A 15,541-nucleotide genomic window follows, 5' to 3' on the forward strand; every position below is an offset into this window, starting at 1 on the left:
GGTTGACCCACCCCACACTCCCTTCCCCTCCATTCTCCTCTCGGGATCTTGGGCACGTACGCACACGCACCCGGCTTGAGTTTCAAGCCACTGGGTCTGAGACTCGAACCGCGGTCGACTATGTGGGAGTCCAGCGACATAGCCAGCTAACTGCTGGTCCCCCCATCAAGACCTTAATACCATGATCTACCCACAGCTTTAGGTCATGAGCCTCAGATTATGGGCATGCACATGCTCAGTGTATTTATAGGAAGCTCTCCAGATGCAAACCCAGAATCTTGCCATGTGGGTTAGACTGAGTGGTGTTACTACTTACTGTATCACTGTCCATCTGCCCAAAAAGTTTTTTGCTTTCTCTCAGTAAAGTAACAATAAGTAATACTGGGTTGTTGGAAAAGTTATGATGTATTATTGCATAGAAAAAATGAATCATGACTTTTCTGAAAACCCAATAGCTAATGAAATACAGGTGACCCTTGAACCAACTCTCTACACAGAAAAAAATCCATGTAATAACTCTTGACTCCCCAAAACCATTTTTAAAAGTACACTTATTTCTTTCATGAGACAAAGAGGCAATCCACACAGGGCTCCCATGCTGTGATTCACCCCCAGTCTCCACCAACCTGGATCATAGGCACACATATATGACTTGCATGCATAGGGAAGCCTTGGGTTGCAATCCTGTGACTCTCCCACATAAGTCAAGCATTGCAGAGCATTGCATTACCATTGTACCACGAGCTGGCCCAAAATCTCTTAACTTTTTTTTTTTTTTTTTTTTTTGAGGAAGATTTTTTGCTATAGGGCACATGTACTTGCTGGAGAAACAGAGAGAGACAAAAAGACAGAAAGCAAGAAATCACCCCTCAGCGGGGGTGACCACTCCACAGTCCCTTCTCTCCAGTCTCCTCTTGGGAATTTTTGGGCACACATGCACATGCACCCAGCATGAGTTTCAAGCCACCAGGTCTGTGACTCAAACTGCCATCAACTACCATTACATCATCTGCTGGTCCCCAAAACTCAACTTCTGGTAGCCTGCTGTTGACTACATACCTTACTGATAAGCTAAACAGTCAATTTTGTATGTTATATGTATTATATGCTGTATTCTTTTTTTAAAGGATTATTTATTTATCTATTATGATTATTATTTTTCACATGAGTTTTGCCAGAGAAAGACAGAGAGAGAGTGAGAAAGCAAGCCGCCAGATCCGGGACTCGAACCGTGGTCGGTCATGTGGGAATTCCAACGCCTTAACTACCACGCCACCTGCTGGTAGTATGGTGGTTAAGGTGCTGGACTCCCACATGGCTGACCATGGCTTGAGTCCCAGATGTGGCGACTTGCTTTCTTTTTTCTTTTTTTTTTGCTATAGGGTACGTGTGCTCGCCAGACAGACAGAGACATAGAGACAGAAAGCGAGAAATCCCCCCCCAGAGGGGATGGTCACGCCGCAATCCCTTCTCCTCCATTCTCCTCTCGGGATCTTGGGCATGCACGCACACGCGCCTGGCGTGAGTTTTAAGCCACCGAGTCCGGGACGCGAACCACAGTCGACTACGTGGGAGTCCAGTGACATAGCCATTAAGCTAACTGCTGGTTCCCACGACTTGCTTTCTTAATTTCTCTCTTTCGCTCTCTGGTCAAATTAAAAATGATAATAATAAAATTAAATAATAATTATTTTTAAAAGATAAAATAGGGGTAATAATAGTACCAAATATTTATATTTTTAAAGAATTGTTTATTTATGGGATCAGCAGATGCCGTAATAGTTACATCACTGGACTCCCACATACTCAACCATGGTTTGACTCCCAGACCTGGCAACTTCAAACTCACACTGTGTGTGTGTGTGTGTGTGTGTGTGTGTGTGTGTGTGTGTGTATGTATGCCCAAAATCCTGAGAGAAGACTGGAGGAAAAGGGATTGCAGCGTGAACATCCCTCCTGGGGGGTGATTTCTCACTTTCTGTCTCTCTGGCAAGCCCATATGCCCTATAGCAAAAATCTCTCTTGAAAAAAAAAAGTTTATTTAATTGATTTATTACTATTTTTAAAATTTCACCAGAAAGAGACAGAAAGTGAGAAAGCAAGCTGCCAGATCCAGGACTCAAACTGCAGTCAGCCATGTGGGAGTCCAGCACTGTTACCACCATGCCACCTGCCAGCCCTTATCTCTATTTTATAGATGAAGAAAAGGAAGCCTAGAAGTAATTTGCCCAAGGACACACTACAGGGATGTGGCAAAGACAAGATTTAAACCAAGCAGTAAGATCTTTTCCCTCTTTCTAATCTCTATTTTGTGTAAGCTTAATGTAAATTTTTAAAAATAATGATTTAATTTATTATTATTATTATTTGGAGAGGTTTTTGCTATAGGGCAAAAACAGAGACAGAAAGCGAGAAATCACCCCCTAGGAGGGGTGGCCACACCACAATCCCTTCTCCATTCTCCTCTGAGGACCTTGGCCAGGCACGCACATGTTCCTGGTGTGAGTTTAAGCCACCAGGTCCAGGACTCGAACCGCAATCGACTACATGCGAGTCCAGCTACGTAGCCATAATGCCATCTGCTGATCCCATATTATTATTTCAAATTTGCTATAGGATACATACACTGACCAGAGAGAGGGGGAGGGAACGTTGAGAAAGCAAGCCTCCAAGTCCGGGATTTGAGCCATGGTCGACCATGTGGGAATCCAGCACCTTAATCATCTACCATCTGCCAGCCCCAAGGTAAAATTTTTTTTAAGAATTATTTTATTTGAATGTAGCTGAACAGCTGCCCCACCGCTTCACCGATTTAATATGCACAGTGCGGAGCTGAGGCCAGGGGCGGCGGTAGTGAGCCAGCGCCGCGCTCTAGCCCCTTTTCCCTCCATGGTTTCTCTCCGCCTCAGGTGAGTAACTTGGCTCCCAGGGCTCCACACGCCTGCCGGCTCTCTGCACACCGCCCGGGACTGTGCTGCCGGCCTCTGTCGCGAGCAGACCCCTTCCCACCAACCTCGCTGCAAAGGCCAGGACACCTCTTCCCCCTCTGCCCCTGCCTCGGAAAGTTAAATTTGAAGGGAGAAGAGGGTAACGTGGACCTGAAGAGGAGGATCCACCTGGAGCTGAGGAACTGGACCCCGGCAGCTGTTTGAACTTGTCTTGGACAACTACAAATCAAGGGATGGAAAAATTGAAGGCTTAACAGCAAAATTTGTGAACTTAGAGTTCCTCAGTTTAATAAATGTAGGCTTGATTTCAGTTTCAAATCTTACCAAGCTACCTACATTGAAAAAGCTTGAGCACAGTAAGATAGAGTCTATGAAGGTCTGGACATGTTAGCAGAAAAACTTCCAAATCACACACATCTAAATTTAAGTGGAAATAAACTGAAAGACATCAGTACCTTGGAACCTTTGAAAAAGCTGGAATTTCTGAAAGGCCTGCATCTGTTTAACTGTGAAGTTACTAAGCTGAATGACTACCCAGAGAGTATCTTTAGGCTGCCGCTCCAGCTCACCTACCTGGGCATCTGTGATCAAGAGGATCAGGAAGCCTACGACTCAGATGCTGAGGTGGATGGTGTGTACGAAGAGGAGGCCAAAGAATGTGAAGATGAACATGAGGAGAATGAGGATGGTGAGGAGGAAGTTTGATGAAGATGAAGACGAAGACGTAGAAGGGGAAGAAGATGAAGTCGGTGGGGAGGAAGAAGAATTTGGGTATGGAGAAGTGGATGAAGAAGATGAGGATGAAGAGGAGGAAGAAAGTGAGAAAGGTGAGAAGAGGAAGAGAGACAGATGATGAAGGAGATGATTAAGACTCCAAGTAACCTGCAAAGACAGGACTGTTCCGTGTTGGTTGGATTGCTCATGGATTTGGTAGCTGTTTAAAAAAAGGTTGCTGTTATACAAACCCCAAGACACCCATCCATCCAAAGAACCAAAGAACAGTTCCTGTGACATTCCACCTTCCTCCATTTAGTCCTTCTTGGTAATCTACTACTAAGCTATAGGGACTTCACCCCAACAAAATTGTAAGCGTTGTTAGGTTTTCGTGTAACATTCTTTCTGTAGTGTGGATAGCTGTGATTGGTGATTCAACTGTCCGTGGCTATCAGTTATACCAAGATTGTGACAGCATTTTTACTTTCTGTACAACAAGAAAGCTTTGTAAATAAAATCTTAACATTAAAAAAAGGAATTATTTTATTCAACTTTACTTACTTATTTTAATTTGACCAGAGAGGGACAGAGCAAGATAAGGGGATTGAAAAAGCAAGCCACCAGGTCTGGGACTTGAAGCATGGTCAACCATGTGGTAGTCCAGGATCTTAACCACCACACCACCTGCTGGGCCCAACGTAATTTTTTTTAAGAATTATGTTACTTAAGACCAACAGTTGGCATAATGGTAACGTCACTGGACTCCCATGTGGTCAACTGTGGTTTGAGTCCCAGACCCGGCAGCTTAAAATCATGCTGGGCACGTGTGTGTGCGTGCCCAGGATCCCGAGAGGAGAATGGAGGAGAAAGGCTTGCGGCGTGGCCATCGCCCCAGGGGGTAATTTCTTGCTGTCCATCTCTTTGTCTTTCTGGTGAGTGCATGCGCCCTATAGCAAAAACCTCTCCAAAAAAAATTTACAATTTTGACATATGGTTTATTTCAAATTTAACCAATACTGTATTCAAGAAATTTTGAATTTGTTTTTTTGGGGGGAGGGACAAGAGATAGGAGGAAAGTAAGAAATCACCCCCTAGTAGGAATGGCCACACCAATCTCTTCTCCATTTCCCTCCCAGGATTTTGGGCGTGCACTCACACATGCCCAGTGTGATTTTCAAGCCACTGGGTCCACAACTTGACTCGTGGTTGGTCAAGTGGGAACCCAGTGCCACCAGTTAGCTCAGTAATTTTGAATTTTTAAGTTTTTTAATTCGTTCTTGATTGAGTGTGTGTATATATGCGTGAGAGAGAAAGCAAGACAAGCAGTCTCAACACAATTTTGTCATACTATGAGTCCCTTCTACCACCTTTCCAGCTCAGCAGGATCTTGGGCACACACACACTTTTGGTACACACCAGGTCAACCAGGCTAGGGATCCAAACCTGTGTTGGTTGGCCATGTGCCTTTCAACACTGCAGTTCAATATGCATCCACTTAAGCCATCAGACTAGGCCTTCAAATTTATTTTTTATTTCCAAATCACCTTTTATTTCCTTTCTTCTAAGCAGGATACTTCATTTCTAAACCAGATGTGATTTCCTTATTGGAGCAAGGAAAAGAGCCCTGGAAAGTTCTGAGGAAAAGACGACGATATTCAGGTAAGTGAGACCCAGTTGGGCAGGAGGAAAACATCACCACAGGAAACCAAACAACTAGTTAGTGGACTAGTTGTTTCAGATAGATAATCTTTGAGCTGGATACTACTATAGGTAGTATCAATACAGTAGTAAACAATGCCAATAAAATCTCCACAGAATTTATCTTTCTTTTTTTTAATTAATTTATTCTTACATTTTTCCACAAGCATTTACTTTACTTATCAAAAAAAGTTTACTCATACTCCATAGTTCTTGACAGTTAATAAACAACTTTCACAATTTCAAAATATTGAATTTTAAAGGTAATATTTAAAATATTTCCTAAAATTTTGTTTGCAACTCTCTAACAGCAGAAACAGTATGGTTTTAAATATTTTTGAAAAACTATTTACATGGCGACTACTCAAATTGTTGAAAAGCCAATGCCCAGCACACAAGTCACACATAAACCTGCTCAATTCAGCCCTGACCAAGTATTCTGTGATCTACCATCTGGAGGCAAAGATCAGTTTCTTTTTCTTCCTTCAAAGACTTTCTCAAGATAATCCTCTGGTGTGGTTTCTCTTTTGCAGCCTCTACTGATTACAATGCTGGGCTGGAAAAGTCCAGGTTATTTTATGTTATAAATTATTTTATATATCTTCTCCAGTCCTCTCTTCCAGACAGAACTATTTATGGTGCCAGGCCATCTTTCTAAGAGCTTCTGTTGGCTTACTTGAGATGCACATTAGTTCCACAGTTATCTGATTGATCTTCAGATATGACATTCCAGTCAAAGCCCTGTCCAATAATGAGTATTTCTAATTTCTGATTCAATACAACAGGTATTATTGAACTTACACAAATAAACCTTCTGCCACAAAATAAGAATACTCCCAAATATTTCCAATTCAAGAGGGGTCAGGAAGGAAGAAAAGTTTGTATTTCCACTTAAAGAAACAAACAAGAAAAATATTTTAACAAATTGCTGAACCTATCAACAACTTAAAAGAAAGTAAAATGTGTAAATTGGGAAAACAAAGCATAGTAAAAAAAATCAGTAATGTTTTATTCAAAAGTCATAAAATTCTATTTCGCCAGTTCAGTCTTATGTTCAAACTCTCTTATGTTGAATATGCAGTTTTGCCGTGGTCCAGTCTTTCTGTTTAAATCCTGGAAGTTAGCATTCAACATTGTTATTGATATTTCTTGTCCCTAGCATTAAATTGGTCATTTTCTTGGTTGCCTTCTGTATGTGTCTTCAGTTTTCCTGGTTGAGCACTCCTTTTAGAACTTCTTGAAGAATGGGTCTGCTACTGGCAAATTCTTTCAGGTCTTGTTTATCTGAGAATGTTTTTATTCTTTCTTTCCATATGAAAGATAATCTTGCTGGGTATAGTATTCTTGGTTGAAATTGTTTTTCACTTAACGCTTTGAATATATTTCCCATTCTTTCCTTGCTTGCATTGTTTCTGATGAGAGGTCTGAGGTTAGCCTGATGGAATAGCTTTATAAGTAACCTGACATTTCTCTCTTTGCCAGTTTTAATATCTTGTCTTTGTCTGTAGTTTTGGCCAGTCTGGCTATGATGTGCCTTGGAGAAGATCTTCTTGGGTTGATTCTATTAGGGGTCTGTTGTATTTCTTGGGTCTGGATATTTGAATGCCTCTTTAGATTTGGAAAGTTTTCTTCCAAGATTTTATGGAATAGATGATCAATTCCCTTACTAGTTTCCTCACCTTCTGGCATACCAGTTATCCAGATGATTGGGCACTTTATGTTGTCTAGTATTTCTCGTATAGTATTCTCATTTTTTTGGTTATTTTCTCAGTTTTTTTTTTTTTTTTTGGTTGTTTTTTCTAGATCAGAAGTTTTGCCTTCAACATCCAAGATTTGATTTTCTGTATGGACTAATCTGTTTTTAATACTTTCAAGGGAGGTTTTGATTCCTGAATGGCAGTCTTCATCTCTAATAACTCCATTTGGTTCTTTTTTATGTTGTGTATGTCCTCTTTCAGATCATGAAAGAACTTCAACACCTCCTGAAACTCATTGTCTCTTTTCTCCTACATCTTCTGATGTTCATTATTTCTCAGCTCTTGCATTTCATTTAGTTTGGTCACTATGAATATTCTGAAGTCTCTGTCAGACATTTCCACAAATTCTACTGTACTGTCTGTGGATGATAAGGGATTGTTCTTTTCCCTTAAGGGAGAGATACTTTCTTGGTTTCTCGTGTTTCTTGTGCCTCTGGTCATTCTGTGACAAAAATCTCTCCTCCACAGTGCTTAGCATTGTGGCATCTACAGTAAGATTAGGAATTGAGATTTATAAAAAGAAATTTCTTCATTAAAACAGGTTCACTAAGCGTTGAGGATTTCAGTGACTCTAAAAGAATTCAGATGCTTGGCTACTGTGCACCTAGGCCTATCTAAACATTAAATGTGTGGAGAGTGAAGCTTAGAGTAAGAAAGTAAAGTTAAAAATTATAAGCAAAAAGGAAAAAAACTAGAAAAATACTACTAAAAAAGAGTAAAAAATGAAAACTGCACGGACACACAAGGATACACCTCAGCTTTAAAATGGCTTCTGAAATTAACAAGTGAAAGGAAAGGCCCAAGCTGAGCAGAGGAGGTTGAAATTTTTAAATTAAAAAATATATATATTTAAAGAGAGAGAGAGCGTGAGACAGCCAGCCAGAGACAGAGAGAAGACAGAGGTCATCCTACCTTGTCTGAATATTTTGGTGCACGGACACACAAGGATACACCTCAGCTTTAAAATGGCTTCTGAAATTAACAAGTGAAAGGAAAGGCCCAAGCTGAGCAGAGGAGGTTGAAATTTTTAAATTAAAAAATATATATATTTAAAGAGAGAGAGAGCGTGAGACAGCCAGCCAGAGACAGAGAGAAGACAGAGGTCATCCTACCTTGTCTGAATATTTTGGGAGTCTAGGAGATGAGTTCAGAGCATGGCTTCCTTGAACACACCAGGACCCAGAATTTACCTTATAAGAGAAACATAGTAACTGTAAATAAGTAGAACATGTCATAAAAAGAGTCCAATGAAGAAACATAAGCAGGGTAAGAGGATAGAAAATTATGTGGAATGGGAAAACTATTTTAATTATGATCAGGAAAGTCTTTTTTCCCCCATAAATTTTTTTAAATAATTATTTTATTTAACTTTAATTATTTATTTTGTTGTTGTTGTTGTTGAAGTTTTTTGTTTGTTTTGCTATAGGGCATGTACGCTTGCTAGAGAGAGAGAGACAGAAAGCAAGACATCACCCCCCCCCCAGGGGGGATGGCCACGCCACAATCCCTTCTCCTCTCGGGATCTTTGGCACGCACGCACACGCGCCTGGCATGAGTTTAAGCCACTGGATCCAGGACTCAAACCACAGTCAACTACACGGGTGTTCAGCGACATAGCCATTATGCTAACTGCTGGTCCCATTATTTATTCGTTTTAATTTGACCAGAGAGGAACCAAGAGAGAGATAGAAAGCGAGAAAGCAAGCCTCTAGGTCCAGGACTCTAACCCCTGTCAGCCATGTAGGAATCCAGTGCCCTTAACCACCATGCCACCTGCTGGATTAAACAAAGTTAAAGTCTGGCACCTGGTGGCTTGCTTTCTCACTTTCCCTCTCTTTCTACGACTTTCTGGTCAAATCGAGAAATAATAAAATAAATATAAATTAAATCAATTTTTTTTTATAAAGGAAGGAACATGACTATAGTAGACTATGAAATAACAATCCCTTGGTTTAGCTTCTACCTTAGTGCTATTTTCATCTCTCTCTCTATACTTCTTATTAAAAAGGAATCCTTGGGCTAGCCTGTGGCATGCTGGTTAAGGCAGCTGAATCCCACATGACAAATTGTATATTTCTAGTCCTGGACCTGGTTGCTTGAGAAACACACCAAGTACATGTGTACCTGTGCTTGTGAATGCCAAAATCCTGAAAAGAGGAAGAGATGGAAGAGAAGAAGAGAAGGCATTGTAGCGAGACCATTCCCATGGGGGGGTGCTTTCTCACATTCTCTCTCTCTCTCTCTCTCTGTCTCTGGCAAGTGCCCGTGTAGTTAGGCAAAAAAAAAAAAAAAATTAAAAATTAAATTTCTAAATTCTTTGTCTAAAAACAGGCTTTTGGGCCAGCAGGTGGTATGATGGCCAAGATACTAAACTCCCACATGGCCATCAGTGGTTTGAGTTCCCGACCTAGTGTCTTGCTTTCTCTTTCTCTCTTTTCATCTCTTTCTGGTGAGCATATGTGTCCTATAGCAAATTTAATAATAATGATGATGATGATGATGATGATGTTAAATGAAATTAAATAATTTTTTAAAGTAGGTTTTAATGTGTCTTGCTCACTCAGTATAGTCAGGCCTGAGTGAGGAAAATCATTCTTTTTAAAGAATTATTTTTTATTTAATTTTATTCATTGTTATTATTTTATTTTGTTTTATTTATTTTAAGTTGCCCAGAGACAGAGAGAGAGAAGGAAAGTGAGAAAGCAAGCCACCAGGTTCAGGACTTGAACCATGATCAGCCATGTGGGAGTCCAGCTGCTTCAACCATCATGCCACCTGCGAGCCCGGAGGAAAATCATTTTTGGCTAATAGTTCTTGTAGCCTTATGGCCATTTTGGTGCCCATACTGTTTATAAGATTTTATCTTATTTTTCACTTTTTACTAAGAAAAAAAGTGCCTTTTCCCTCCATTTCTAACCCATTTTCTTATTCACATTCAGGTAACTAAATTTTTAATATACATAAGAAATACAGAAGTTCTAAGTGAATAAGATAATATCTTATGATTTGGTTGGGAAGTAATTAGCCATAATTACAACTGTTGTCTCAAAGTTAGACAGCCATAATAAAACCATTTTTTTCTTTCCTCTTTTATTCTTCCTTTAAATCCATTTCACTGACATATAACATGCATACAGAAGAGTGGACAAATGAAAGGGAAGGCTTTTTTCAGGAGGTGATATTTGAGAAGTTTGTGAAGTAAAGGTCCAAGCCATATGACTCTGGAAAAAGAGCATTCTGAGCAGATGGAAAAGGTCTGAGTGGGAAGTTAGCTTTATATGTTAGTATTATCAAGGAGGTCACTGTGGCCAGAACAGGGGAAGGAGAGTAACAAGATAAGAGTTAGGCAAGAACCAGATAATGTAATCACTAAGATAAGTTAAAAGACATGGTTTTCTTGGGTTTAAATTGATCCCTCTGACTGAGTGTAAAAACAGGAAGGACTAGTATGGAGGGAATTTTAGTTGATTTTCAGTTGTTTTGGTAAGAATGGCAAAGGTAGGAAATTATTAAGAAGCTGTTAAAATCATAATATTTATGAGTACCATTAAAAGAACATGCTGATGGGATCAGCAGTTAGCGTAATGGCTATGTTGCTGGACTCCATGTAGTCAGCCGCAGTTCGAGTCCCAAACCCAGTGGCTTAAACTCACGCTAGGCATGTGTGCGTGTGTACCCAAGATCCTGAGAGGAGAATGGAGAAGGGATTGCAGTGTGGCCATCCCCCCAGGGGGTGATTTCTTGCTTTCTGTCTCTCTGTCTCTGTCTTTCTGGTAAACACACAACCCTATATGCTTTCTGGTACACAAACACCCCTATAGAAAAAACCTCTCTAAAAAAAAAAAAAAAAAAGAAAGAAAGAAAGAAAGAAAAAAGAAAAAGAACGTGCTGATGACATCAGTGAGAAAGAATGATGTAAAAGGAGGTGGAAGCTTTGGCTTGAACAGCTAAGTGAATGAAGTACAGTTTGCTGAAATGGGGAAGATAGGAAGAGCAGGCTGGAATGGCAACACTAGGAGTTTCTGTTTGGGATATTTTACATTCGAAATGTCCACTATTTATCAACTCTGAGATGCTGAGCAGGCACTTGAATAGGAACTCCTGAAGCTCAGGGAGAGGTTATAGCTTGGTACACATTTTGGTGTCTTTATGATCACAATTTAAATCCATAGGTCCACATGTGATCATCTTGGGGAGGCATGCAGATAAGAAGAGACTTTTGAGGACTGACTTATTCATTCCACAATTTAGACCTTTGAAATATGGGACTACAAAGGAGAAGGAGAAGGACCAACTACTACTGAGATAAACAGGAGGGAGGAGAGAATGACTGAGAATTGACCCCAGGTTCTATTATAGCAAGATGGAGAAAGTTGGTGACCTCATTAAGAATGATTTCAGTGGCAGCAGGATGAAAACATGATTGGAATGACTTGATGAGAAAAGGAAATATAAGACAGTAATGAGAAGGACTGTTAAGACAATGTTTTGAGGATTTATCTATGAAAGGAAGGTTAGTAGTTACACTGGAGATAGGGGTTATAAGCAGTATATCTTATATGAGATTTTAGAACATGCTTGTGTGTTCATGGGAATGAATCCATGGATGGAGGAAACTAATGGAGTAGAGAGAGGCCACTACTGTGGGAATAGTGTATACTCACCAGAGGGATAGAGACAGAGATACAGAAAGCGAGAAATCACCCCCAGTGGGGACAGTCCCTTCTCTTCCATTCTCCTCCCAGGATCTTGGGCACACACAGACACACACACATGCCCAGCATGAGTTTGAAGCCACCAGATCCAAGACTTCAACCACAGTTGGCCATGTGGGAGTCCAACAACTTAACCACTATGCCATCATCTGGCCCAAGGGCAGAATACTTCTTGACTTACGTTTTCCCCATCTTTTACTGCTGTCTCTTACACTTAATTTTTTTTTTTGAGAGGTTTTTTTTTTTTTTTTTTTTTTTTGCTATAGGGCGTGTGTGCTCGCCAGACAGACAGAGACATAGAGATAGAAAGTGAGAAATCACCCCCCAGGGGGGATGGTCATGCCACAATCCCTTCTCCATTCTCCTCTCGGGATCTTGGGCACGCAAGCACACATGCCCAGTGTGAGTTTTAAGCCACCGGGTCCAGGACGTGAACCGCAGTCGACTACGTGGGAGTCCAGCGACATAGCCATTATGCTAACTGCTAGTTCCCCTCTTACACTTAATTTTTGACAGCTATGGTTTTTAGCATTGTGTGTTTACAGCCAGTTTTTCCAGTGTGTTCAATTTCATTTTCATAAAATCATTATTTTCTCATACTTATGCATCTGCACATTATTAGATCAAGAAAAAGTAAAACTGGGCTAAACATGTGTGGAACAGAGTTGCCTCTTGTGAGTTGGGAGTGGTTTGTTAGCTGGGCCTGTAATTGTGGTTCTCTCCCCAGGATATGAGCAGCCAGTGACTTGTCTGTCATACCGTAGTCCTTTGCCTGTTACCTCACCTGTTGGCAAACAATAGTCTGCTGGCAGGCCTAAAGAAGATAATTTGCAGGATTCAATATACCTGGCCACTTTGAACATAGCTCTTACTGGGTTTTGCCACTGGCTCCATACTGCTTCTGTTCAGTAACTTTTAATCTTGATACCCTTGGCCAAAGATACCCATGGTAGGCTACTCTCACATTATACACAGTAATCTTGGCGTGTAATTTTTTTTTTTTTTTAGAAAACCCCATGCCAAATGCTTCTGGAGTATTTCATTGTATTCCTCATAAAAGTTATGTAGGTATTCTAAATTTACTCTTTTCATTACATTGTGAATGGGATTTTTTCTATTATATTTTATTTTTTAAAATTCATTACTTTACTTTTTTTTTGGTAACAGGGCAATTAGACTAGAGAGAAACAGAAAGTGAGAAAGCACACTGCCAGGTCCACGACTCAGACCACAGTCAGCCATGTGGGAGTCCAGCGGCTTAACCATTACACCACATGCTGATCCCCCCCCCCCAATATATTTCGTTAAATGTATACATAAATGCTACTCTTTATTTTGTATTTTGATTTTACATTCAACTACCTTACTAAATTTTGTTACCATTTATATTATAACATTTTGCAATTATTTTATTTAACTTTCTTTCTTTCTTTCTTTCTCTCTCTCTCTCTCTCTCTCTCTCTCTCTCTCTCTCTCTCTCTCTCTCTCTCTCTCTCTCTCTCTCTCTCTCTCTCTCTCTCTCTCTCTCTCTCTCTCTCTCTCTCTCTCTCTCTTTCTTTCTTTCTTTCTTTCCTTCCTTCCTTTCCTTCCTTTCTTTCCCTCCTTTCTTTTCTTCCTTCCTTTCCTTCCTTCCTTCCTTCCTTCCTTCCTTCCTTCCTTCCTTCCTTCCTTCCTTTCTTCTTATTTGACCATAGAGGGACAGGGTGAGAGAGGGAAAGTGAGAAAGCAAGCCGCCAGGTTCGGGACTCAAACCGTTGTTGGCCATGTGGGACTCCAGCACCCTTAACCACCACGCAACCTGCCAGCCCTACCATTTATATTATTTAAGACTCTTTTAGGTTTTCCAATTATGCAAGCTTGTTGTCTGAAAATAAATTTTACCTCCTTTCTAATTCTTTTATCTCTATTGTTTTCTTATATGTTGATTAATAATTCTGGTACATAGTTAAATACTAGTGGTAATGGCAGGCAAGCTGTCTTTTGGGTAAAATATGTATATTTTATCATTTAGTATAATTACTGCTTTTTGAAGCTTTTTAATTAAAAAAAATTTTATTTTATTGTTTTTTCTTTGGAGAGCTTTTTGCTATAGGGAGCGTGTGCTCACCAGAAAGAGAGAGGGAGCCAGAAAGCAAGAAATCACCCCCCAGGGGGGATGGCCACACTGCAGTCCCTTCCCTTCTTCTCCATTCTCCTCTCGGGATCCTGGGCATGCACGCACACATGCCTGGCATGAGTTTAAGCCACTGGGTCTGGGACTTGAACCGCAGTTGACTACATGGGAGTCCAGCGACATAGCCATTACACCAACTGCCTGTCCCAAGTTAAAAAAAATTTTTTTAATTGCCAGAGGACACATGAACTCACCAAAGAGAAGTAAGGGCAAGGAAGCAGTCTTGCCAATGTTGAGTGTGGTAATGCTGTAATTCCTATTCCTCCATCTCTCCATCCTGTCAGGATTTGGGACATGCACACACCCATGCCCCATGTTTTTCAAGGTGCCAAGGATAAGAACTGAATTGCAATCAGCCATGTAGAATCTGACTTTTTTAACCACAAGGCTATGGATTTGGCCCCTGAACATTTTTAAAATCTGGAACTATTGTCTTTTTTTCCTTTTTTTGGGTTATCATACTAATTACCTCATCAAATTCATGTAAGAGTAACTTTTGAAATAGTGCATGTAATGCGTGGCACACAGAAAGTGATTAGTAATGTAAGCTATCATTATAGTACCTATTTTACTTGATAATAATTCATAATTCCATAAAGTAAGGCTCCCTGTGTCAATGGTAACAAATTCTGTGAACCCATTTCCCGATCCTTAAAGGTGCTGTTGATCATAGCAGGCTTTTGGGCCTACCACAGAATAAAATTTCAGTAATTCTCTGGACAAAAAAATTGAGCAGCTAAGACTATTGTTCTTTGGAATTTACCACTTGTTTTCCATATTGTTCCTGAACCAAATGTTGCACCCATGCCTTTGCTATTTATAAGGTAATCATGAAGTACCAGTGGTGTCTACAATGACAAAATATGGAATTCTGAGTTTCTTGCAGAAAATCCTACAGAATAATATAACAGTATCCCATCAGGCCAGCAAGTGGCTTAGTGGTTAGGGCACTGGACTCCCATATGGCTGACCATGGTTGAAGTCCCAGACCTGGCAGCTTACTTTCTCACCTTCTTTCTGTCTGTCTTTGTCTCTGTCTCTCTGGAAATACTAGTGATAATGGCAGGCAAGCTGTCTTTTTGGTAAAATATGTGTATTTTATCATTTTAAGGAAGTAGTTACTGCTTTTTGAACTTTTTAAATTAAGTTACAAGTTGAAATAATAATTATAATAATGATAAATAAAATTAGATGAATAATTTCTTAAAAATATGCCATCTAAGTGAGTCAGCAATGTTATCATTTGTTTTGACTCCAGTATCCTGATTATATATATATATATTTTTTATTTATTCATTTATTTATTTTAATTTGACAAGAAAAGGAAAGTGAGGAGACAAGCCACCAGGTCTAGGACTTGAACCGTGGTCGGCCATGCGGGAATGTCCAGCGCCTTAACCACCATGCCATTTGCTGGTCCCCAAGGGCCACATATCCTTACAACTCTGCTCTGCCTAAAGAATTTTAAAGAATTAGGACATATGATCATTGCAGTTATTTCAACTCTCAGATTTCATCTCTATTATCACTTCCACA

The 15,541-nt window shown here is 40.1% G+C and overlaps 1 protein-coding gene and 1 pseudogene across 3 annotated transcripts in view; both read left to right on the forward strand.

Annotated features, from left to right (window-relative positions):
- Positions 1 to 15,541, forward strand: part of ZFP82 (ZFP82 zinc finger protein) — a 44,983-nt gene that overhangs the window by 20,419 nt on the left and 9,023 nt on the right. For 2 of the 3 annotated variants that reach the window (XM_006164671.3, XM_006164670.3), the window contains exon 4: positions 5,229 to 5,321. In XM_006164671.3, coding sequence (XP_006164733.1) covers positions 5,229 to 5,321 — 93 coding nt within the window. The remainder of the gene's footprint in view (positions 1 to 5,228; positions 5,322 to 15,541) is intronic. The other variant, XM_006164672.3, reaches the window with a different exon arrangement.
- Positions 2,248 to 4,100, forward strand: LOC102493928 (acidic leucine-rich nuclear phosphoprotein 32 family member B pseudogene; annotated as a pseudogene).

Source organism: Tupaia chinensis, unplaced genomic scaffold, assembly GCF_000334495.1.
Source record: "Tupaia chinensis unplaced genomic scaffold, TupChi_1.0 Scaffold143654_1, whole genome shotgun sequence".
NCBI lineage: Eukaryota > Metazoa > Chordata > Mammalia > Scandentia > Tupaiidae > Tupaia > Tupaia belangeri.